The sequence below is a fragment of the Eulemur rufifrons genome, chromosome 10, assembly GCF_041146395.1.
Source record: "Eulemur rufifrons isolate Redbay chromosome 10, OSU_ERuf_1, whole genome shotgun sequence".
In the NCBI taxonomy this organism is placed as follows: Eukaryota; Metazoa; Chordata; class Mammalia; order Primates; family Lemuridae; genus Eulemur; species Eulemur rufifrons.
This window is the reverse complement of record NC_090992.1, coordinates 24,812,111-24,837,654: the sequence shown is the minus strand read 5'-3', so window position 1 is coordinate 24,837,654 and position 25,544 is coordinate 24,812,111. Positions and strand designations below refer to the sequence as shown.

At 42.0% G+C, this 25,544-nt stretch overlaps 1 protein-coding gene across 16 annotated transcripts in view; it reads right to left on the bottom strand.

The window, feature by feature from the left end:
• Nucleotides 1–25,544, bottom strand: part of EBF1 (EBF transcription factor 1) — a 385,100-nt gene that overhangs the window by 113,933 nt on the left and 245,623 nt on the right. For 10 of the 16 annotated variants that reach the window (XM_069484298.1, XM_069484282.1, XM_069484285.1 and 7 more), the window contains exon 8: nucleotides 10,578–10,719. In XM_069484298.1, the coding sequence (XP_069340399.1) occupies nucleotides 10,578–10,719 (142 nt within the window). The remainder of the gene's footprint in view (nucleotides 1–10,577; nucleotides 10,720–25,544) is intronic. The other 6 variants (XM_069484287.1, XM_069484284.1, XM_069484288.1 and 3 more) reach the window with 1 other exon arrangement.

The following is a 25,544-nucleotide window of genomic DNA, read 5'->3' as shown; positions in this document are numbered from 1 at the left end:
CAGTGTAGCTTTAAAGTTGAGAACTCTTCCAGCAGTTCCGAACAATCGCCACTTCACCCACAATGGGCTTCCTAGGTTGACAGGCAGTGGCTACGTGAAGGCGGGTTTCCTGGGCTGATCTGGCCCGGTGACAGCAGGAGGCACTCCATTCTCTTGGGGGTTAAAATTAGCACCCGCAAGCTCCCGGTGAAGTGGGCTCTAATCATGCAAGGACCCAGGTGGATCTTGCTGACAGATGTTAAGGTTAGAAGGAAGGGTAGCAGCCAGATGAGAAAACAGAGCCACCCCCTTCCGGAGGTACCAGGACTTCCTGTCTTTAGGCCCTGCTGGTTCCTGCCCGCCGGCCCCTCCCCCACACACCAGTTGCAGCACAGTTGCTGCTCTTTCTGTCATTTGAACTCAAATCCTATCTCGGAAATTGATGGGCAATCCTGCCCTTGACAACACAATGTCAGCTTTGCTCAGTGTCCAGCTGGTTCCGTATATATTATCATAATGCGCTGCCTGGGTGGACCCAGGCCGATCCCTCTCTTGACTCAAGCCCGCTTCCCAAACCAATTTCTGCTCTCTGACATGCAGGCAGTACTTTGTTAAAAAATAAAAACAGAGTTAGCAGCAAGGTTTTTAAAATCCTATTAGGATATTAAGTCTATTATTCTAATGGTAAACTGAGCCTAAAAGGCTTTCTTTTAAAAAGACATTTGACTCTTTAAAAAAAAAAGAATGTTTTCCAGGGTCCTATGCTATTTCCTGGTGACTTGAAAGAATTACTACTTCCCCCAACCCTTAAAGCCCTCTCTAACAGCATTTCCCAAACTTCAGTCATGATTGTGCTCCATTCCTGGATCACTTATTCTATTAACTACTTAATAGTATTTAGTTGCTATTTCTGTTTAGATCCATGTACTTTTTCTTTAAATTTAGTCTTGCCCTAAGCAATAATAGCTGTGAGATCATGATTTTGGAGTTGTATTAATAGTTGTATTATTTTGTTTATGCATTAGGATACACATATAACTGTTAAGAAATGTTTTAATGTTTTTCCCCCAGCTCCTAAAATTATCTCACATACTGCACGGGAAACACTGGTGTGAAGCTCACTGCCAATCATCAGGCGGATTAGACACTACACCCTCTCAGCCAAAGGGACTCAGGGAGAGAAACATCGAGTGAGAGCTACCTAAGACGCCATGGGTGTGTACACCGTATTTTGTGGCTTTTCCAGGCTTCCTAGAACCAACTGTTAACTTCCTGCAGGGAAGCCCAAGGTGGAGGGAAATTGGCCTTAGGTCTGTTCTCTGAAATGACCACCGCCTGGCATTTTGGTAGCCACTCCCCAAGGCTGTGTGTGTGTGTGTGTGTGTGTGTAGCTCCTCAAAAACTAGGAGTACCTCTCACAGAATCAGCTGGGTTCAAACAACAAATGTTCAGAGCTGGAAGGACTCTACCAGATCCCGTCTTCACTGAGGAGGAAACTGAGGCCCAGAGAAATCAAAATACATACTCGAAGTCACGTAGCGACGAGGTGGCAGAGCTTTGCTTTACTTTATTTCTGCATGTATGACTGACACGTTCAAACAAACGAAAATATTTCAAACCCAACTTCTGGCCACTGCTCCCAAATGTCTCAAGAAGGGTTTATAAAAGTACCCTGAAGCTTTTATTTGCATGTTAACATCACTCGAATCCTCTGAAATTCTCAAGTAAGGAAAGCTCCTATGACAAGTAAGAGCAGAACAGACTTGGTCTGGAACAATCAATTATACAAATAAATGCATTGGAATTATGATGCTTTTGTAACCAAATATAAGATAAAAAAAAAATTAGGCTTAAAAAAGTTCTGTCATTTCTGGCCAAAACATAAGCAGAAAGCAACGCCCTCCCCCACACACACCCCACACTTTGTGCTTATACAAATATGTTAAGTGTGGTTCATTCATTTATTAGCTCAAACAAACTACCAAATCCTGGAAATTTCCCACAGTTTACAGGTTTGTCAAGAAATTCATATAAGAAAACGGCCTCCGCATATCCAAATGCGCTTCCCATGTTGTATCTCGCATGAGGCTTAGTAACCCTTCAGCACCCTGTTGCTTAATTCACAATGTCACAGTTTTCTCAGGGACTTCTTTTCCTCCACCCTTGTACATGTGCCAGAGAGCCCATATGGTCAACAAATGACTTCTAGGGAGACGAGTTAGAACATTCTTGCAAATAAATAAAATATTACCAGCATCCTTATTATCTTACCAGCCCCATATACCAGTCATCAAATAAAATCAGCATTTTTTTTTATTTGACTAGGATATGCCCCATATTTTAAAAAAGATAGGCTCTGGGCTAATTTTTGAAAGGTCTATTTAAGATACCAGCACAACTGCCTTGCTTATATTGAGGAAAAAAATAAGAATAATGGGATAGGAGATAGAATTCAGTGTGTTGTAGTATACAAGAGCAGCAGTTGAGAGTACAGATTTTAGTGTCAAGCTTTCTGGGTTTGAACCCTGGGTCTACTGCTTAATTGCTGTGTGGCTCTAGGCAAGTTACTTCTCCTCTCTGTAGCCTCAGTTTCCTCATCTATACAACACGGAGCCTATATAGCACTCTGCCTGGCACAGTAGGGCTCAGACATTATTCTTAATACTACTATTATACAGAGCTATGTGGTCAGGCAGACCTACGGTCAAATCCCAAGTTCAGTCTAATTAGTTTTGTCGCTTTGGGTAAACTATTGACCCTTTCTAAACCTCAGTTTTCTCATCTGCAAATTGGTGATAATAATTGTTATATCTCATCACATTTGCTAGAGAATTTGATGAGATGATATAAGTAAAATGATTACCACAGTGCTGGCATATAGTAAATGCCCCGTAAATGTTAGTTAATAATAGTTCAAAAATAAGAAACAGTAGAAGTAATAAAAATAACAATAAAATCATAAATATTACTACCTGGCCTTGTCACCATCAAGCATGGGAGCACAGTCTCTGGACTATTTTTCCTTTGTTAGCAATGCTGTTGGAGGTGTCACAGTCAAATAAGCACAGCATAGGTCATCTGCTTAGCAGTTACACGTTGCTCACGAACTCTTTAATCTGTCTGAAGCTGAGATCTCGCTGGCTACTCGGTCCCCAGTGTTAGGGTTTCTGTGCTATCTGCTTTATGAAGCACTCAGGGGATATGCTGGAAATCAGTCTTCACTTACATCCCTGTTTGTTATCTTGACTACTTGCCACGTCTTTTCTATTTCAAGAGAAGACAAAAGGCATCTTCCCAACTGCTCAAAGAAAAAGGCTTGATTTGATGCCTGAAAATCTGGGGTCTTGGTGCTCTATTTTATGACACATCTGGCTATTCTTAACCCTAATGTTCTGTGCTTGCATCTGCCTTCCTTTTTCAAGTAGGAAAATCAGTTGGTAAGTGGCAACATGCCACCCTCAATCTCAAACAATGACGCCGATATTTTTCTACTTAACCCAGACCCTTCACCGAGATGCTCTTGCCTAAGTGGGCCTGACTGGAGTTCTGCACCAAAACCAGTGTCACCGAGGGCTGTTGTCTGTGTGGGAAGCTCTGCATCACTCGTCCCCTGCCATTGTGTTTTGAATGTGCATTTGTGTCAGGAAGCTGGATTGATTTTACAGACATTCCTCAGATTTCAGGACCCTTGGAATCAGAGACAGGAGGTGGGTCCAAGCTGCCCTTATTGTAGAGGCATTGAGGTGGACCCCAAATCATCTGCTATGGTATTACCCAGAGACCATGAAGCCATGCAACCCCTGAAATGCACAAGTGCTGGCCAACATAATATGGGCAAATGCAAAGAGAACTTAATGGATTTTGACAGAACTACGTATGTTTGGGCGTGAGCAGATTCCGTCCCCTCTCTAGGTCTCAGTGTCCCTCTCTGTAAAGTGAGGGGGTGAAGGAGATGACCTTCCTCCCCTCAGTGACTCTCCACTCAGCATGAGCTGAGATGCAGGCATTGCTCATGGTGGGAGGGGAGAGAGAAATCTGGGAAAGTGCACTTTTCTCTGTTGTTCTAGTTTATTTTCACTTATCCAGTTTTAGTTTAGTCAGGGAAATATACATTTCGTAGGTCAAATAATGTGGCAGGCCTCCGTTCTCAAGGCCTTAAAAAGGTGAAGGTCTCCACAAGTTCAAAAAGAAGTCAATAGGGACACTCTTTCTATGCCACTTATGAAAAAGTAATCAATGATAGAAAACCATCTGGAAAAAGAACTCTCAGACTGTTGGACTTTCTTTCTAGAAGGCACACATGCTCTACTGATAGAATGAGTTGTAATTAGGGGACAGCTTCAAGGCACAGCCAACTCCCTGGTGAGCTTCCAAAGTCTGGCAGGGAGAGCACAGTTATAAGCAACTCAGAGCAATCTTGCCCTGGGCTTTCGGGAGACATGAGGAGCCCATGTAATTGACACCGAGTTCCTCAAAGCCCTGCTCGGCCCCCACACCACGTCACAATTGCCACTGAGACCAGGGGCCGACCAGCCCACATGGGGCCTGCATGCTCTGGCCCCACAATCACCCCCGCCTCATCTCCTGCTCTCCCTCCTTGCCTGGGGGCAACAGGAGCTGTCCCTGCCTCATTTGGGTTCCTTGAACTCACTTAAGCAAAACAGCCTTTGCACACACTGTTCCCTCTGCCTAGAAGTTTTTGTTTTGTTTTGTTTTGTTTTGTTTTGTTTTTTGTCCCCTTTGCCTGGTGCTATAGTTTGAATGGTTGAATGCTTGAAAGTCCCCTTCAAAAATCATAATTGAAATGCAATTGCCATTGTAATTAATAGTAAGAGGCAGGGCTTTTAAGAAGTGATTAGGACACGGGGACTCTACCCTCATGAGTGGGTTAATGGCGTTATCACAGGAGCAGGTTGGCTATCGTGGTAGTGGCCTTGTTATAAAAGCGAGCTCTCTGTTGCATGTCCCCTCTTGCCTTTCCACCTCTCCACGGTGGGATGACACAGCCCGAAGGCCCTCACCCGATGTCAGCATCATGCCCCTGGACTTCCCAGCCTCTAGACCTATAAGAAATCATCTTCTTTTCTTTATTAATTGCCTAGTCTGTGGTATTCTGTTATAGCAACAGACACAGGACTCAGACGCTGTGAAAACCTATTCATCTTTTAGGTTTGGGCATAAATGAGGTTTGCTCAAAGGAGGCTTCCCTGACTCCTCACTTCTCCCTTCCCCTTCTGTGGTCCCCTTGTATGCACCACTCTAATTCATCAGTTGTAAGTTTCGCTTACTGTCTTTCTTCTCTATTTACACCATAAATTCTGTGAAGACAGGGACTGTGTCTGCCTTATGCTGCTGCACCTCTCTGAGTGTCTGGTGTGTCGTGGAGGCTTAGAATAAAAGAGTGATTGGAAGCCCTTGGCTTTGTCCCTTGGCTGCAGAGCTGAAGAAAGGGTTCTACTGGAAACAGCCAGTGGATTTCTCTGTTTCCCTGAAGTCCTGTTCCTCCAAAGGCAGCTTTTGGGAAGGCACCTGTCCATGGCTTCTGTTGAGATGCTGAAAGGAAGTCTGAGAGGACGCAACTCAGCTCTCATTGGACACATACAAAACTAAGGCCATGGAAGAAAAGTGACCCACCCAGGGTCACACAGCTAGTTAGTGGCAGAATCAGGACTAGGATCCAGCTATCCAGCCAGACAACCTCATCCTCCTTCCAGCCTCCTCTTAAGGCCGTATCACACAGAGGGGAAACAAGAAGGGCTCAATTTGGAATGATCTCCCCAACCTCGAACCCTCTTTCTCCACACACTCATAAAACAACAAATTTAAATGCAGTTGGGCACAGGGAGTCAATGGTGCTAGACATCCAGGGGCAACCAAGAGAAGCAAAAACTGCTTCTGCCTGGAGCAAAAGCACTAAAGAAGGTCACATGCTAAAGATCAAGAATAACACCATATTGCCAGGGACAGCTGAAACGGGACACTACAACCCAAAAGGTCAGAACTGGTAGTGGTGAACACCTGATTCTCTCTCTCCAAAGTCGTAATTACAGCAAGGAGGTGGGCCCAGTTAGTCTATCACTATGCTTCCTTCTTCAAAATATTTTTAGTTTGCCCAAACTCCACTATTGCTTTGATTTGTTTTATTCTGAGATCCTGGCACATCTATGTTTCATGTTGCAACCTTCATAAAAAGGGAAATTTCATTCATGCATATCTGATGCCCACAAAAGCTAAATTTCAGTCATTTCCTAGTTTTAAAAAGTGGGTATGCTTTTAAAACATCTACAGTTGAGCCAAGAAACTAAGTAAGACCTCAGGTCAGAACTTGTGAACATTAAAATGTTCCTATTTTACAAACTCTTGATTAATAGTTTCATTGATTTTTTTTCAAATAAATATGAAGTATGCATAAATCCGTAATAACAAAAAAACCCATTAATAGATCTGAAGAACACCAGATTGGGGCCTTAACCCCACCCCTGGGAAGGGCCCCTATGTTTGGGTGAGCTCTCGAACACTCTTGGATTTTCCCAGTCATCACAGAGGAGGAGAGTCGTCCAGTAGTCCAAAAAGGGGAGAGGGGAGAGAAGAAGAGAAAAAGGGAGAAAAACATATGCACACCAAAGGAAAAAAAAAAAACAAAACATATTTCCCCTTTAAAAAATGAGCATTTAAACTGCTTGTCAGATGGCTTCCTGACAAAGCCACTAGAGTATCTTCACAGGCATTTGCATAAATGCTGCCAGGGAGTTCACCATAGCTGCTAGTGCTAATGGTACATACTGTAATTTAGTCACTTCGCCCGGCATTCTGTGTCAGAACGATGAGCACCAGCACTTTGCCTTGTTGCATATTAGATCCTTAGAGAACAAAGTGTTGGCACACGCGAGCTAGCAGGGTTTCTGGCTCCGCACTCTAGCATCCCAGAGGGCACCGCCTTTTGCCACAGGCGGAAGAAATAGAGCAACCTATACCACAATCAGCGTTAAATTCAAGTAAACACATCCCCAAACTCAGGACAACAGGGTCAATAACAACACTCCTCAAGCCCTTTGAAGCTTTCCAGCACCCTGGTCCCATAAATTTGCGGAAAGGACTGTAGGACAAGGCAGCAACACCAGGCAGCGCTATACAAAGCTGCGGAAGGCAACAGTGCGGCTCTTTCGGTCCCAAGCCTATGCTTTTCAAAAAGTACAACCCTGAGAGCAGTTTCATTTTGAGGTCACCTCTCTCCACAACTGTACATTGTCCATAAAGCTATTGCTTAGAGAAGAAACCTCACTAGCCTAAACGCTCCCATAAATATCCAGCCAAAGAAAATCTTGGTATTTATGAATGAAGGAGAAGTAGAGGGAGAGCAATTACCATGAGCTACGGCATACCAGGACTCACCCTCTTTGGACCATGCAGGATTCTGTGCAATAAATCTGCCTTTGTCAACTCATAGTCGGAATACAGGGACATTTATCTGAGCACAAGGGTTTGTGGGTCCATGGGTGACACAGGGAAGACTATGCATGAATGTAAACCGTGATCTCTGTTTCTACTTAGATGCAGAAAGATGAGCCACCAAACGAAATTTCCTCTAACTGTCTGATAAGCAGGATATAAATAGAGATGTGCAGAGTAGCTCAAAATAATTCAGGCTACCTGGAAATGAGATGGTAAAAAGTCCAGAATAGGGAAAGCAAAGGTTCCTACGGCTCTCACGAGGAGAAAATGCTTTGCAGTCTCACTATGCAGTAGCTGTTTTCGGTGGGGGCCGGGCGGTGGTGGGGGGAGCAGGGAGAAACAGAGAGACGGAAGTGTGATTCAGGTCTTAAACAGGCATTTTTAAACAGAACTTTTCCAATGGCAAGATAAAGTGTTACCCCCAAATCAACATTAATTAGCCTGTTGGTCCACTCCCACACATTACCAATGAAAGAGTTCAATAGTCACCCTTTGCTGAGTAGATATTTATGGTATCAGCCTGAAGTGTTTAAGTGAGTGGGTGGATATGTGTGGTTGATTCAGTCTGCAGAGAAGCAGATTTCTATGTTATTGTCCTTACTAAGGATCTGGATGTGTCTACCCTTTCATTCCACTGGCGCGCAAGGAAGTAAGGCTTTGGTGAAGGTAAAGCCCCCTAGCTTAAGGAAATGGGACCTATCCACGTCCCCAGGGATGGCTAACCATTTACACCTAGTGAAACGGCACCATTTTCTTGAATACTATCTTAATAATAACATGGCCATTTGTGGACTGGTAAACTGGAACAGAGGAATAAAATGCTGTCTTTAAAACTTAGAAGAATATGATATCCCAACTGAAATATTAATATGAACTCTCCTAGGAGAGAGAGAATATCTGAGCTGGAAAGAAGCTTAGAGACGTTTGGATCCAAAGGTCTCCAACTGTTAGCCTGTGGCTGCATTTTTCCTAAGTGATTTTTTTCCTCTCTCATCTTTTCAGTGTTTAAAAATTTTATAATTAGTTACCAACAGTTAAAACTTAGGAGAGTTTTAATTCTTGCCAAACTGGAACACCTGGCCCCACTGGGCTCTCATTCCCCTTAGCGACAACTGGCTGGGCTGGGGGCTCAGCAGAGCGTGTACCTGCCTGTGTTCAGGCCTCCGCCCAGCCCACTTCCGTTATTTACATTACCTGCCCCCACCCAAAGCACAGATATTTTTTCATCCCCCTGCAGATCCTCACCTTCATTTTACCAAGAAGAAAACCAAGTATCCTAAAAGCGAAGGTGACTTGTCCACGGTCATACAGAGGCCAGAGTGACATTAAGAAATGACATTAATGGTTCCTGGTACCTGTTTGAGACTCTTTCCTCCACCTCGTACTGCAAAATAATGTAACTGACCTCCATTCCCTAGAGGTATCCTTTCCAACAGGCTGTCTTGTTTGCCTTGGTGTTTTTTTTTTTTTTTTTTTTGGTTGTTGTTGTTGTTGGAGGGATGATTTGCATGGTGTCATGAGCTCTCTCACTGGCTTCCCATGAGCAGAAATGGGAGCTGGGTGTGGCCTGCACTTGGAGCACATTTTGAAACCGTGAACCCATGACTCACAGATTTCAAGCTGACAGTCAAGTCTGGCCCCAAACAAGGCAGTACCTTTTGCAGCTAACCAGCCACAGTCAGCAACATAACTTCAGTGCTTAAACGCTGCTCTCCAAATTGTGCCCACTGAGGATTTCCCTATTTTTTCCCTTCTTCCTATCACCTAAATACCTCTAGTCATACAATGCCTTAAGTGACTCCGAGGGCATTAAAAAGGCAACATTGCTGGAAAGTGAGGATCAGAATAATTTTAAGTACAGAAATGGAACTAGGAATGTAATCATGAGCAGGTGTTTCAAATGGCCTCCTGCAAAAAGTAATATCCATCCATCTCGGCACTAATGAAACCATAAAGAAGCAGCTTTTGAAAGATGATGGTTTACTTTAAAAAGCCTGTAAAACTGGATGTGGTGAAGAATCTCTTCTAAGAGTGTTACATCTGGCTAATTAATAAAAAGTACAGTTTGTGCATTCCTGAAGCACAGGGAAAAAAAAAACAGGCAGAAATGATGATAGCAGTGTGTTTATTAAATTGGGATGTTGGCAGGGAAGGGAGTTTTTTACCCTATGAATTATATCATGGACAGCTCGTGGCCCATGGAAAAATCAGGTGATAATTTGTGGGGTAGTGTTCTCAAAAGAATCCTGCTGGCCTAGAAAACTGCAAAGTGAAGTGAGGGAAATGGGTTAAGAGTTTAATTTGAAGAGACTGGAGAAAATCTAGTATGGTGATTGGTACCCCGTGGAGTCCCAATCACTGATTCTCAGACGGATGAATGGATGGATGGACAGACAGACAGAGAGAAGGGTGATGGCCCATGGTTCTTCTGAGTGGCATTCACTTTCCTCGCTTTGAATTTTTATATGGTTTTCTCTAGTCCTCTCAAAGGTACCACTGATTAACCATAATTCTTAACACAAATGTGACTTCTTCCCACCAAAGTCTACCTACAGAAAGAAGGCTCTTATCACGTGGTGATGAGGTGAGAGTTTTATGCACAGGGCACCGGGGCGGGGGGACATTTGGTTTAGGCTTCATATTTAGAAAGCACTTCCAGCCTAGACTTTGAACATGATCTCCAAATGAAGTTCAACAGGTAGTCACAGAAATGCACCGGCAGGATTGTGAAGAGGGTGAGTTCATTAGAAAACCTCAATGGTCAATTATAAACACTTGAAATGTATCAAAGTTTTTGTGATATCAAATTGTGTGGCCTTTCCTTATTTTTTCCTAGGGATTGGCTTTCCCTTCCTTTGTAGTCAAGTGGGAGCTTAGAATAGAGCAGTGGTCCAGGTCTCCCTCTCTCTCTCAAGCTGAAGGGAAGAGAGTGGTGCAGCAAGAAAGGGTGGGCCTCAAAGATATTTTCCGGTCTTTCAAGACTCAGCATCAGATTTTGAAGAGTAAAAAACCCCCAGGGGGATCAATCTTGTTCAAAAGGACATCTGCAATTTGAAACAGTAGAAAATGTGGTGGAACGGAAGAAAGAAACCAAATAAATGCACAGTTAAAGTAGCAATGCCAACCAATGAAAATGATTCGCCTACCATGTTCCAGATAAGAGGGCGTACCTTCCGAGGGGTCAAGCCTCCGAGCCCTCCGCCCGTGCTTGGAGTTGTTATGGACAAACATGTTATCAGAGACTGCCAGGACATGGCCGTCCACATTGACTGTCGTAGACACCACGACCTGGAGACATGAGAGAGAAATGAATGAACATTTTAATATAAAAGCATGGTGGGTAATAAACTCAAGTTAAATAAATAACAGCTGGGAACTGAAGAAAATTGCATAGCTATTTCACATAATAACTGGTGCTTATGCTGTACAAGTCTAACAAGAGGAGCTATTGATGAGTGGGTCTTTGGCATGGAACGCTTTTGATGCAGTTTTAAGTAAAATTGCACAGTTTATAGTTATACAGCAGAAGGTACACTGTTAACCATAATTTTAACAAGAGGATCTTTATTAGCATATTTTTTTTTTACACAAGGGTGGTTATGTTTCACCTAAATTACCCTTCAGTTTAGACACTGAAGCAGATATCACAGTTGATCATGCAAATAAAAATCTTTTGAATCTTTAAAATATTCCCTCCACCCTCCCGCCACCCCCCTCCTTCCTGCATCAGGGTTAAGAGGCTAGAGAAATAAAAAAGATAGGTTTCGGAAAGAGCTGGGATGCATTTTTCTCTCCTTGGGTGTCTTTCTGAGGTTTTTTTTTTGTACTTTTTTCTTTCCATGTGAATTTGGTTAATCAGAACAAAGCTCCCCTCACCACTATCACCAATTCCCCTTCCCAAAAAAGATCTCTGCTAATCAAGAGTCTTAGATCTATTTCAAAGCAAGAAAAAAAAAAAAAGAAAAAGAGAAAAGGAAGGAAGAAAGGGAAGGAGGGAGAGAGAGAGAGAGAGAGAAAGAGGAAGAGAAAAGAAGGAAGGAAGGAGAATGAAAGAAAGAAAGAAAGAAAGAAAGAAGGAAGAGAAGGAAGGAAGGAGAGAGAGAAAGAAATTAATCGTGGGACTGGCCAAGGCGTAATCAGACACTCAAGCCATCTCATAAACTAACCCTGAAGCCAGTTTGCCAGAAGAGACACAGGCAAAGGTGTCGTCTCAGAGAACTTTGACTAAAACAATGAGAAGAAATGACCTACACTTCTCCTTATATTAAATGGGGAAGGGGATTAAAACTGAAACCCACAGAGATATGTTTATTCATGCGACCTCTTACAACCAAATATAATAATTGTCTGTAATCGCAGCTTCGGCTCCCACCTCGTGCTTTGACACGGGAAACAGCAATCAGCCCGCTCCCGTTTAATCCACCTATTATGTTGACTAATTAACTTTGCTCGACAGTTTATTTCTTCCTCCATTATCAGCCCCTGTCAGCCGCAAGCACCCCGCAGCATAGGGGAAACCTCGGGCTCTTTGATTGATCACCGATAGATTGACATGCAGATTAATTTAATTAGAATCACCTCACTTGAGAAATGAAAGACAATGGCAAGAGGGCTAATAGACCTGCTCTCATAATGAGGCGAGCCTCCAGAGCGAAGGCTGAGGATTTCTGATTTATTTTGCTCAATTCCCCAGTTGCTCGGAAAGACTCTCGCTTTAATTGTTCTTGGTTTTGAGAGGCATTAGCCTCTGAAGAGGTGAAGCGCTTTACAAGGATTGGCACAGACGGAGGCCTCCGTTCTGAGGGAGCCTTTTCTCTGAGTTGGCTGAAGAGGGCTCTGACTTCTGGAGCCTTGTGCAACAGCGCAGTTTCGTCAGCGGACTTGGGCAGAGGGGAAACGCGGGCCTTGGCCTGTGCCTGCGCATTGTCGCACTGCCTGGCACAGCGCTCCCTTCGGGGACCCCCTTCCCGCCAGCCTCGCCAGACTTGAAAGTTCCGCTGCGCCCCCCTTGTTGACCCAAGTGCCTCCTGGCAAAATATGGTGAATTCCCGTTCCCAGAGCCTCCAAAGGGTAACAAAAGGCAAGAATGCATCGCTCGTGGGGGTATCACCGGGTTGCTTTTATTTTCTGTCTCTGATTTATTAAAATGAAGAGTAAACAATTGAGAGTCCATTGGGGATCTAGAGTATTCTCCTTGGTCATTGTGAAACCCGAAATTCCATCTAGAACAAGTCATTCGTGGGACGACAGGTAAGTTGGATGTAGCAGTTTGCCAGGTGGTTCTTCTCTTTCTTCATGACTGACCAACCAGATCGGACATAGCCTGAGGGGTCTGTGTTGGCCTCATCCATTGCAGGTTCGTTTAAAAGAAGGAAGAGAAGGAGGGGGAAGAAGAGGAGAAGAAACTGGTCTGTTCTTTTATTTTTCAAAAACCATCATGTGCGGTGGCAAAGTCAATATTATTTAAGGAAACAGAAACTCACTTTCTTTTTAGTTAGGGAGATGACTTCTCAGGACATTTATAATTATATAACAGAGCTGGGTCTTTCAGAGAAATTTTGATTTACTACAAGACCACAATTGAGTGGGCACTGGAGTCGTTAGCTGAAGAAACTATAAAAGGAATCTTAAACGGTATCTGTTTCCAGTGTCAGGAAATACAGAAAGTGGTTATTCTAGATGTCTGTCTTAAGAAGAAAAAAAAAAAAAACAATGAAAATTCACCGTGCACCTGTAAGACACAAGCTCTACAGACCTAAAGCTTAAAATATTCAGTCTCGTTTAAAGACATTGTCATCTAATTCCTACATTGAACAAAAATGTCAAAAACGGTTAAGGAGGAAAAAAAAACTATACCCTATATGTTTTTCCCTTCTTGGCAAGAGAAAGACCACCAGGGCCACATGTGTGATAGAATTATAATATTTAATTGAAAGACCAATCAAAATAAGAGAAAAGATAATACGGAGAATCCTCATGCCTTTAATTTCTAGAAAATAAACAGCTAACATGTTGCTGAAAACCTCACAACACAACTTCCCTACCCCAAAATAATTTCTCCCATTTCAATTTGGAAATGATCAGGATATATTTAAATAAAACATATGCTGAAATTAATCCACAGAGCAACTTGAATATATAAAAAAAAAAAACCTGTGAGATGCAAAGAGGGTACTTTTGCATCTCACATAGGACCATAGTAGGAGGGAGAAGGGACTTCACAGTCTCACACAAGGTTAATGAGGTGTTGACACGTTCATACATGCGAGGGGACCAGTGGGCCTGCCAAATCTTCAACCTTCCCAAATTTTGTCAATAAAACACAGGTTGAATTTGAGACAGATAAACTTTGGACTCAACCACCATTTCCCTCTTTATTCCCTTCTCACTCCCCAGACCAGAAAAAGAGATTATGGGAATACCAAGAACAGGTACATTGAGAATTTTATATCTGTTATAATTAGACCTTTACTTTTTAGAACTTCAGTGTCCAATACGGTAGCCAAATGTGTGGGTATTTAAATTTAAACTGAGTGAAATTTAAAATTCCCTTCCTGAGTCTCAGTAGCCATGGTTCAAGCGGTTGGTAGCCCCAGGTGACTAATGGCTATCTTATTGGACAGGGCAAGCACAGAACATTTCCACCATTGCAGAATGTTCTATTGGATGGCACTGCTCTGGAATGGTTTTGAAATAAATTGTGCCAATAGACTCCTAAGGACGCCCAAGTTATGTCTCCTGAAATAAATATCACAAGTTTAGGATTGTGTCCATATGTATTTTTATCACTACATTTTTAGAGTCAAATTTCTGTTAGGGGGCTTTGCTTTTTAATATAATAATCCGGAGACATGTTGATTAACACTCAGCATGTTCCCGGTACCTTCTATCTGAGCCCTACCTTCCAGCTGGGAGTACTTAGTATAAGAGAGTAAGAAGAGCAGAAGAGAAGTTTCTAGCTACTCAAGGACTTTGGAGATTTCACAATGATGTTTTCAATTTTGGGGGACACTCATATCAGTGGTTCAGAAACTGCTCTGTTATGTCTTTTCCTGGATCTAGACATCCCTAAAGTTTATTATTTTTATTATCTACCCCCCTCTATTCAGAATCTGAAAGAATTAGACATAAAATTTATGATTCTTGGCTCCCAAGCTTTTCTAGTTAGTGTGACTTTGGCCAGGTTAACTTAACTTCTCTAAGCCCCAGTGACCCTGACTCTCAAATGGGAACGATGATAGTACTTAACCCATAAGGTTACTGTGAGGCTTAAATGACAGTGGCCACCATGGTTCATATGGAACACTCAGAAAACATTAGGACCCATAGAGCAGTTATCACGTTGTTAGTGATGAGAAACAAAAAGTTTCAAAGAATGTGTTGGGCTGATAATGTGAGGCATGTTGATGGCCATAGAGAGGACCCAGCACACACTGTTGTTTTAAACATAAAGATACAGAAAGTATTTCTTCTATGTTCACTGCTCAATGGAACCTCACAATTTTAAAGACCTTTGTGCTTACAACATATCACCATACAATTTAGGCCTCTTGTGAACTGCAGTTTTCACTGGTTTACATAATTTTGCTTTCTAGAACCTATCTGCATCTTAGTCTGTGACATTCCGGCTTGGAACTAAATGAATCCTTACTGCTTTGAAAATAGTCTATAAAATAGACATCTTATCCATTCAGTCTAGAGTTTCCAATATTTCTCATCAATGACGGTTTCTTGGGAGTTTTGTTACTGGCTAGTACTTCCTTGCCATCATTTCTCAGTCTGTCCCCCTTCCCTTCATGTCAGGCATGAGACCTTGTATGTCCTAACTATATTATCTAAGATTCATGAAGCAGAACTTCTGTCTCATGAGCACATTTTCAAAAAGACACAAGCAGCTAAATTCAATCATGAGTAGAAGATCACATTAACAAAGTAGCAGCTCATGTGAAAGAAGTGGTTATGACAAAGCAACCAAAAGAGTTGAAATCTGTTATCTTTATGCATTTCTGCAACAAAGACAGAATCAGAGCATAGATCATAAACATATTTTCAATGTTTAAATTTAGAATATTTTGGCAGTAAGTACCTCCCTCCAAAACATAACCACTTCAGCAGGTTAATGTTGAATAACTATTTACAAAGTTTAAATCTTGGTTTTCGATGCTGACACATGATAACTCGGTAAAAGGAAATTAGTGATCAAGTTGGTCTGTTCCAGGCTTCCTTACCTCTGGTTTTAGGTTGTTTTACTTTTGTATTAATTTAGGACCTCTGATAATAAGGCTTTCAAAGCATTAACTTGATGTACATGAAATGAAAAGCCATTGGGCAACATTTCATAGACCAGCACTCAGCAATAAAAAGGAACAAACTATTGTTATACCAGGATTAATCTCCAGAGAATTATGCAGAGTGAAAAAATTTAATACCAAGAGGTTACATACCATATGTTATGGGCTGAATTGTTTCCCCCCAAAATTCGTATGTTGAAGCCCTAATGCCCACTACCTTAGTATCTGACTATTTTGAGATAGGGCCTTGATCACACTGAATTGGGGCCATTAAGATGGGAACTCATACAATCTGACTAGTGTCCTTATAAGAGGAAATCTGAACACACAGAGAAGGTGAGTGTGGCTACTAAAAAAAGGCAAGAGGAGGAATCGTGGTGATGGAAATGCCTGATATATTGACTGTGACGGTAAATACACAAACCTACACATGTGAAAAAATTTTACAGAACCAAAAAATATACCCCCACAGAAGCACAAGAAAACTACGGAAATTTGAATAAGATGGGTGGATTACATCGATGTCCATATCCTGGTTGTACTATATTTTTGCAAAATGTTACTATTGAAGGAAACTGGATAAGGAGTACATGGGATCCCTCTGTGTTATTTCTGACAGCTGCACATACATCTAAAAGTATATCAATTAAAAACTCAACTAAATAAAAGGCAACAGCAACCAACAACCAAGATGTCCTTCAGTGGGTGAATGGATAGACAAACTGGCAATCCATACAATGAAATATCATTTAGCCATAAAAAGAAATGAGCTGTCAGGTCACATAATGGCACGGAGAGAGCTTAAATGCATATTACTAAATGAAAAAAGCCAATCTGAACAGACATATAGTTGTATGATTCCAACTATATCACATTCCAGAAAATGTGCAACTATGGAGACAGTAAAAAGATCAGTGGCTGTGAGGGGTCTGGGAGAAGGGAGGGATGAACAAGTGGAGCACAGGAGAGTTTTAGGGCAGTGAAATCATTCTGTATAATACTGTAATGATGTACACATAATATCCTGCATTTGTCCAACCTCTAGAATGTACAACACAAAGAGTGAACTCTAGTGTAAACTATGGACTTTAGTGAATAATGTGTCCACATTGGCACATCAGTTGTAACAAATGTACCACACTAATGTGAGATGTCAATAATAGGAGAAATTTGTGGGGAAGAATTGAGGTAATATATGAGAACTCTCTGAATTTTCCACTAATTTTTTTCTGTAAGCCTAGAATTGCTCTATAAAATAAAGTCTATATATATATTTAAAAGGCATTGACCAAACTTCTACCCTCAACCCCACACAACCCACATTCTATACCCTACCTGCCTGCCAAACCACTTCTTTACAAGAGACCCAAGAAATCAACTAATCTAGTGGCTTTAAACTAAGCGTTTTCAAATGTACTAATGGGGGACAGCACTGCAGAGAGGGAATCATAAATACATCCACAGTAAGGCAGCATGCTAAAATATTCAGTAACTTTCCTTTGTCTGGGATCATATCAACTCCATATGGAAACTCTGCTTATCTCATCCACATGAGAAGCTCTGAACTGGCAGTTTTACGTGGCTTTGAATAATTCTAAAGTAGAGAGTGTGATTCTTGCTCAATAAATGCAATTAGATTGAAAAAATATGTCATCACATGAGGTTCATAGGAGAAAATGATAAGAGGAACCCTCAGTAGTTATGACACTGCAAATTTGTCCAACACCTCCTTTTACAGCTTGGAAAACTAAGGCTCAAGAGTTTAACAACAACTTCAAGGTCATAGGACAAATTAAGAGCAGAGGCAAGCCTGAAGGGAAACCTCCAGACTCTCAGTTCGGTTCTCATACACAACTGCCTCTGGCCTCTCAATACACAGTTAAGGTTTAAGTCCCCTCTCTAGACTCCCTTGGTATTTTCCAGTATAAATGTAGGGTGCCTATGTGACTGACTACAGTTTAAGTATTATTTACATAAAAATGGTCTGCAGCAGTTAGGTCTTCATTAACTTTGTCCTTTAAAATATCCTTGACGGATATGGAATGAGATATTCTCAGAAACGTTCTTGATTGCTAGTTCTTATCTGGTTGAAAGATCCCAAATAACTCATTAAAAATTGATGGAGGACGCGTGAACCTACAAGATGTAATAGAGTGGAACTGCTAGAGGAAGGGAGTGGTTAACTGAATAAAATCCACATTTTAAGGCTCAAGGCAAAACTCTCTCTTCTCTTAACAGGAAGACAGGATACTTCCAAATCCTCAGATACTTGTGCTAAAGTAATTTAGACCTTTGGAAACTAGACTTAGCTTCTGTCTTCTGAACCGTGACATGTGCTAAACACGAAAAGCTCACATGTGATCTAGACCTCACTCCTCCCTCTGTGGACCAGGGTGCTTTTCATGACTCCTGATGATGGCATTGGTGTATAACCGGTGCCTTCTGCTTATGTGTCGCCAGTGGCTGTTTTAAGTAGGAGTGACCCAAACAAAGAGAACTGTCACGCTTGCTCTCTAACAATGGGGTGCTGCCACATGGGTGTGGAAATCAGGAGAAAGCAAATGGCACACTGGCCAACGGCTTAGGCACCAAGGTAGACAGTCCTGAGCTTTGTAGCCTGAGATAATTCACTTAATCAAAGGAGTAAGTTGTGAGCCTACTATGTGCCTACCACGTGCCAGGCATTATTCTGTGTACTGAGGAAGCAGCAATAAACAAAACAGATAAAGCATTTAGCCACCAGGAGATTGGTTCCTACTGGGGACAGAGAAGAAAGTCAGACAGTAAGTAAGCAATAAAAGCAAATTTCAGATTATGATAGTTTCTAAGAAAAATATAAAATGGGGCTGGTGGTGCCTAGATGGGAGATATTTTTGATTGGGTGAAATCTGAGTAATAGGAATTATCTGGCCACTCATTGATGTGGGAGAACAGTTCCTCAGGGAGATGGAATTGCAAGTGCAAAGGTCCTGAGGCAGGAATGAGTGTGGTGTATTTGGGAAAGAGAAATAAAGAAAGAAAAGGAAAGCCAACATGCTTGATAGGAGCAAAGTGAACCAGAGTAAAAGTGGTAGAAAAATAAGTAAGATTATACATATATAACATGTAGACAGTATCTGACATATAATGAAAACTTTATAAGTTACAACTTTAAAAGTGGAAGAATATAAGAATACCTTTCGTTCGTAAGCCCCAATAACTAAAGGCATCTTCAGAACCAATATCCATTGGCAATCACTGATCAAACTAAACATTTTTATATCTATCCTTGAATGTATTTTATATTTTTGTCAGAGGCAACTGTACTTAATGTAAGAATATACTTCCTCTAAGTGCAGAGCCACTGCGCATCAATCCTGTCCATAAAGATTCCTTCTCAGTGATGCATGCTTACTGCCAAAGCGCATGCCAAGATACATATATGCTCAATAAGCCGTAATGGTTTAATATATCAGGTTGAAAATCTACCATTTGTATTTACCATGTTATGTGAATTAATCCTGTATTCTGAAACTATCATTAGAGCTGCTTTCAGTATAATTAATCAGCATGGCGCATCTTGAAATTATTCTGTATGTACAGAGTGCTTGCAGCTTGGGCCACTAGCATTCTGTTAGTAAAGAATTTAATTGAGAGATGTGCTGTTTGTAATAACAATATAACAATACAAGTATTAATTCAAGACGGGGTAGAGGTGGAGGAGAAATAAAAGGGATGAGAATATTCTCTTCTTTATGTAAGTGTCTTTAAAAGCAGACTGAAATTGCAGAGGTTAGGCATGTACTTTAAGAATCCTCTAATCACACCCTATAACATATTCATTCAGAGACACCATAGCTGTTTCAATAAATAACAAAGATTCTCCAAAATTTCTAGAATTCACTGAAAAAGGTAGGGAGTTGCCTTTTAATGTCATAAAGCATGTCACTGTTTTTAAAAGAAAAACACGTTTTCTTGGAGGGGAATTTGGGATGAATAATCTGGTGATTTCTCCTCATCTCTGCTACCCAAATACCTAAAGAGTCAAAGAAAATTGTTCACCTCCTCGGATGAACATGAGCCAAACATGAGTTTTGTGCCTGCTGTTCCCTCTGCTCAGAACCCTCTTCTGGCTCTTTCTGGAACAACTTTTTCTTGCCCTTTAGCTCTAAGCTGGAATGTCATATCCTCAGAACCCTTCCCTGATCACCTACTTTAAGGTAGGTTACTACGTCCCACTCTATAATGTTTATTTCTCTCATAATATCTCATTTAATTTTCTTTATAGCAATAATTACAATTTCTAATATTTGTAATTATATAATGTGTTCATATCTTCATTGTGGCAGCTGATGATAATTATATCCCCACATCCATTTTCTCTACTTCCCGGGCTGTACAACTAGAATGTGCAGGCCTCCCCGTGGTCATATATGTCCATGTGACTAACTTCTAGCCAGTGGAAGGTGAGCAACTTTGACAAGGACCATTTCTAAGCCAAGGTTTTAGTGAAGTCCATAACCCTCACCCTTCAGATGACTGGATAAAGACAGCAGAGCTCTAGGGAATGGGGAGACATAAAACAAAACAAAACAAAAACCAAGTCCCCAAATCACTTCAAGGACAAGATTCACTCATCAACCAGAGCACCTCTCTTGTACCCTTACGTGAGCAATAAATAACTTTCTGTTGCAGGTAAGTCATTATGTATTCTTTGGTCCACCTGTTACAGCAGCTAGTATTATCCTAACAAACAGACCCCAACTAGAATATAGGTTCCTCGAAGGCAAAGATCCTATCTTTCTTGTCCAGCATACTAGATACACCGCCGAGCACTTCCATAAATACTACTGAGTGCATGTATGTATGGATGCATGAATGTATCTTACATTTACATTCATGTATAGTCATAGAGCTAATATTTATATATGAATACAGATTTACAGCCTATGGGAGAACTATGAGTTTGGAAATTCTTACTTTTCAGTCTTCAGGTATTATGGTACCTACCGAGATGACAGCTAGAACCCAATTCTTGTTCCTCCCCTCGCCACCCTCATTCTGCCAGTCCCAACAAGGAAAGCTATTGATAAGGATTTAAATCTCAACTTGGAAACGTCTGGCTCCTGTCAGTTAAAAACCAGACCCGTGACATGGTATTAACGCAGTCCTTTGACATTAGCATCTTTTTAGTGTCAAGAGGAGGAAATAGGCTCATTTAGTCCCAGTGAATTTCCCCCTGTGTCATAGCTGTTTCCATCCCCAACCCTCTCCCTGTCTCCTTCCTCTAGCCCCCCACTCGCCCCAGTACCCTCCAGAACTGAATGAAGCCTGTATCCACTGTTGTATTTAAGCAAGTTTGTTACCCCCACCACAGCCTGGGGATCTCAAAAGAAAACATCCATTGTAAATGAAAAAAAAAAAAAAAAAGATTGTACCAGATTTTCTACCAGGTTTATTCCATACTGCCTTAAAGTATGAACACAGCCCAGCTTTGCGGAAAGTGATTAATTTCTTGAAAACACTAAGGTCATGCTAATTGACACGACCCTTGTAATTAAGCAGTCTCTGTTTACACAGCAGAAGCCCAGCGGCTGTGAGGCTGAGTCTGCTTGACAGAATGTCTTTACATGTCAAGAGATCAACAACCTTTCTTATGTCCTCCTCAGTCACCTACACGGGCCCCTGATTGCTGTTCAGAGGAGACACGCTCTGGCGTTGCTGTATGGAGATCAGGCTGGCCCGGCAGCATACAAAGTGGGACAGAGGGAAGCAGCAGCAGCGGGCGGTGGCGAGAGCCCACTTAGTAGGCAAGAGAGGTGTTTTCAGTCGGATGTCTCCAGGACTCAGGTTTTCGATATAACTGGTAAAAGCCACATTGATATGTAAAGAGGAGACCAGAGTTTTTTTCCATGCTGAAAAGGCACTTTTTCACTCCCCCTCAGAGGCAACAGAGACATAAAAATATTGGAAACCAGCTTCCTAATTAGTGGGCTACAAGAAAAACGATGAAAATTATGTATCTTGTTCATAAGAAGTTTTCAACCAATGTCGTTATGACACACCTCTGTCAGCCAGGACAGCGGCAGGAAAAACCAATCCCGTCCTTCTTGATTCACTTGCTCCCTAAGATTTGGGAACTTCAGTATGATTTCTTAGTGGAATATTCTCAGATGTCTGGGGGCCGCTTGACGTATGCCCCATCTAGGTGAGGGGATGTTCTTGCCCCGGAGAACTAGGCAAAAACTCCACAGGTTAAGTGAAGCTCAGGCTGCCCGCTGAATCACGGCTTCTTTTTCTAAAGTTCCCACAGTAAAAACTGACCGATACTGTAGCTCTGCTCTGGAACAACGCTCATCTTCTTCCCCTTCCACACACTCCACCCTCCGCTTGATGAACCCTGGTGGTGCTTCAGTGTTCTTCATGCAGATGGCATCGTTAGGCTCTATTAGGGTAAATATCTCTTTAGAAAACCCCTCTCAGGTTTTCCTGGGATTCCAGCACGTATTCATGAATAGCCACTATGCTCTCAGAGGTTAAGAGATCTCCTCATTGCCCCAAGTGTCTGCCTGTCTTTATTGTCGCAAAACATCAGATAATTTCTGAGTCACACTGCTTGGGCTGAATCACTGTCTCACGACTTGGTAGATGTGTAACTTTGAGCAAATTGCTTAAACCTGTTTCCTCACTTGTAAAATGAGAATAATCCACATTTGCATATTTTTAACAAGAGTATTATGAAGATAATATAATAACTCATGTAAAACACTTTGCACAACACCTCTCACAAAATAAGCACGCAATAAATGTTCGCTTCATCAGGATCATCACCAGTGTCCATAGATGTACATAAAGGTAAACACATGGACACATGCATTTATACAAATGAATATGGAACACACTGAATGTAGACACAGATATTATATAAACAGTTATCTCCTTAGCACTTATAGTTAGGAATGAACCAAGACAGGGAACTTAGGAAGAAAAGCTAGCTTGGAGTGGAGGCAAAAAAAAAAAATATGAGGATGACAATGAGTTCAGTGTGGGGATCACTGATTTGAAGTTCCTGGGAATATGCAGCAGGCATCTGGATGGCTAGATCCGAACCTCGGTGTCAGCTCTCAGAGAGCCCCCGGAGTTCTCAGAGCACAAACAGTGGTTAAGATGCTGGAAGTGGGAAAGAGACTCAAGCACGTGGAGTGAGAAGAGGTCTGGATCTCAGAAGGAAGCATGGGGAAAGCCAACCTTTATAGGAAGGCAGATTGAGAGCATCCCGTGGAGGGGGTTGAGAATGAGTGACTGTTGTCCGGGAATCCAAGGTAAAAAAGACGGATTCAGGAAGGATGGAATGACCATCAGCATGAAATGATGCATGAAGTGATGCAAAGAAAGGTAGCAGTAAATAGTGAACAAAGAAAAGAGACTGGAGAAAAAAAATTAAAAGGTTAGATAAGGAATATTTGAGGTTTTGCTTTCTCTCTCTCTCGAGGCAATTCATCCATTCTCTGATTGCATAAATATCCGCGTGCCTGTAGGCATTAGACCCAATGTAGACTGTGTCAAAGTGATCACTAATAAATGTGCAAATGTACAGACATATGAAATAAAATGAGTTGGCATTCATTGTGCCCTGGGTTCGCTCTATTCTCTCCCAGGCAGTAATGAGTCGGTGATGGAAACAAAGCAGGTTACACCTGAGAGCCAGCAAGGAATCTGTCATTGTTGACAGAGAGAGGTGCAGCTCTTCAACTCAAAAACTGACTCTGTGGTGGCCAAGGAGGCTGACCCTATTGAGAAAGCTCTATCTCTTTTAGGACACATATGAGAATCACAGGTCAGAGCATTGTCAGGGTTCAGATAAATCACATTTGAAGAACAGCGTGGACTTTGTGTCAGGCAGCTCTCATGCTTAATCAAACGGCGCACTCTTTGGGACGGTAGCACTGCCACTAGGAAGAGTCTGCCAGAGGTTATCAGGAATAGGACTGAATGAGTGGTTCTCAATCATGGGCAGTGTCAGTTACCTCTCCTCCCTCCACCAGGGGACATATGACAATTTCTGGAGACATTTTGGTTGTCATGGTTGGGGGGGCTGAGTGTTCTATACTGGCATCTAAAGGGTAGAGACTAGTCACCCTGTTAAACATCCTAAAATGCACAGGAAACCCTGCTATCCCCCCAAAAAGGATTATCCAGTCTAAAATACTAATTGTGCCCCGGTTGAGAAACCCTAGACTGAACTAATGACCCACCTTCAGTTTATCACAAGAATTTTCTCCAAAGGCTGGCATTTATATGTCATCATTTACAAATTACTTATCCAGGCAAAATGTTGCTTTTCTTTCATATGTAGTGAAATAAGCAGAATCCTCGTTTTTACTACATTTTACAGTTGAGAAAACTGAGGCTCCAAGGATTACAAGACTCCCCAGAAATCTACCTTGTTGCTCCTCATGTCAGTAGCCCTTCTACTAAACAAAGAAGAGCTCTTCTGTGTGCAAAAAAAAAAAAAAAAAAAAGTCACCAACATCCATCTCAAACTCTGCTGCCCTGACAGGTATGACAAAGTTGGTCCTGGTATTCATAAGGCATTGGACATGTTTATTAAACAAAAATTGTTTCTTGCCTGGCTACACTTTGTTTCTTACTCAAGCCTGGCAAAAAGAGATAGAGAGGCCAGGTACAGTGGCTCACACCTGTAATCCTAGCACTCTGGGAGGCCGAGGCAGGAGGATCATTTGAGGCCAGGAGTTGGAGACCAGCCTGAGAAAGAGCAAGATCCTGTCTCCACAAAAAACAGAAAAATTAGCCTGGTGTGGTGCTGCTTGCCTGTAGTCCCAGCTACTTGGGAGGCTGAGGCAGGAGGATCACTTGAGCTCAGGAGTTGGAGGTTGCAGTGAGCTATGATGATGCCACTGTACTCTAGCTGGGGCAACAGGGCAAAACTCTGTCTCAATTCAAAAAGAGAGAGAGAGAGAGAGAGCACTCATCTCAAGACCAAAGCAAGCTACAAAACAGTTTATGTACAAACTCAGCGTCATGTCGCAAGACACTTAGCAACACACACTTAGCGTCATCAGATGTGTGGTTTCACCAGCTTAGCTGCAAAGCTGATTCCCACTCAACACAAAAAGTCCTGTATGGGAATGAGAGCACCACGTTTACTAGCTTGGAGTCAGAAGCTGGCCAGGGGGAAACATTTCCCAAGAAACTAGAAATCTCCCCATTCATCTCTTTCAAGACAAAAGGTGGCGAGGATAAGATGATTTCATAGAAATACCTCAGAATTTCAGGAGAGACTGCCTTCTTTCCACTGAATTTGTTCTTTAATGAGACTGAGAAGTCTCACCTCTTTTTAAAAAAATCATCTTGGACACGAAGAGATACTGACATCCACAATCAATGCTCAAGATCAGCCCTTTCCTTTTTCCCATTGGTGAATGAATGTACAGCTAAAATTTTTCAAGAGCTTCTCAGAGAGCATCCATTTCAATCTACACTTAAAGCTGACTAAATATGCTTAAGAGTGTACTTTCAGCACCAGGCTGTTTCCCTGACAGACCCAACGAACCCATGTCTAGGGGTCATTACTCTGACGGGGAACTAACGTTGGCCGAGCAAGTAAGTCACCCATAGGATTCCACGGAGGGCCCCACAAGGGTCTATACCTTCACTACTCAGAGTGAGGCTGTGGCTTGGGCATCACCAAGGAGCTTGTTAGCAATGCCCAATTCCAGCCCCACCCCAGACCTCAATTAGAATTTTAACGAGACCCCCAGGGGATTCTCAACACTTAAGAGAGAGAAGTACCTTGTCTAGAACTCAGCAACCTCTCCTAAA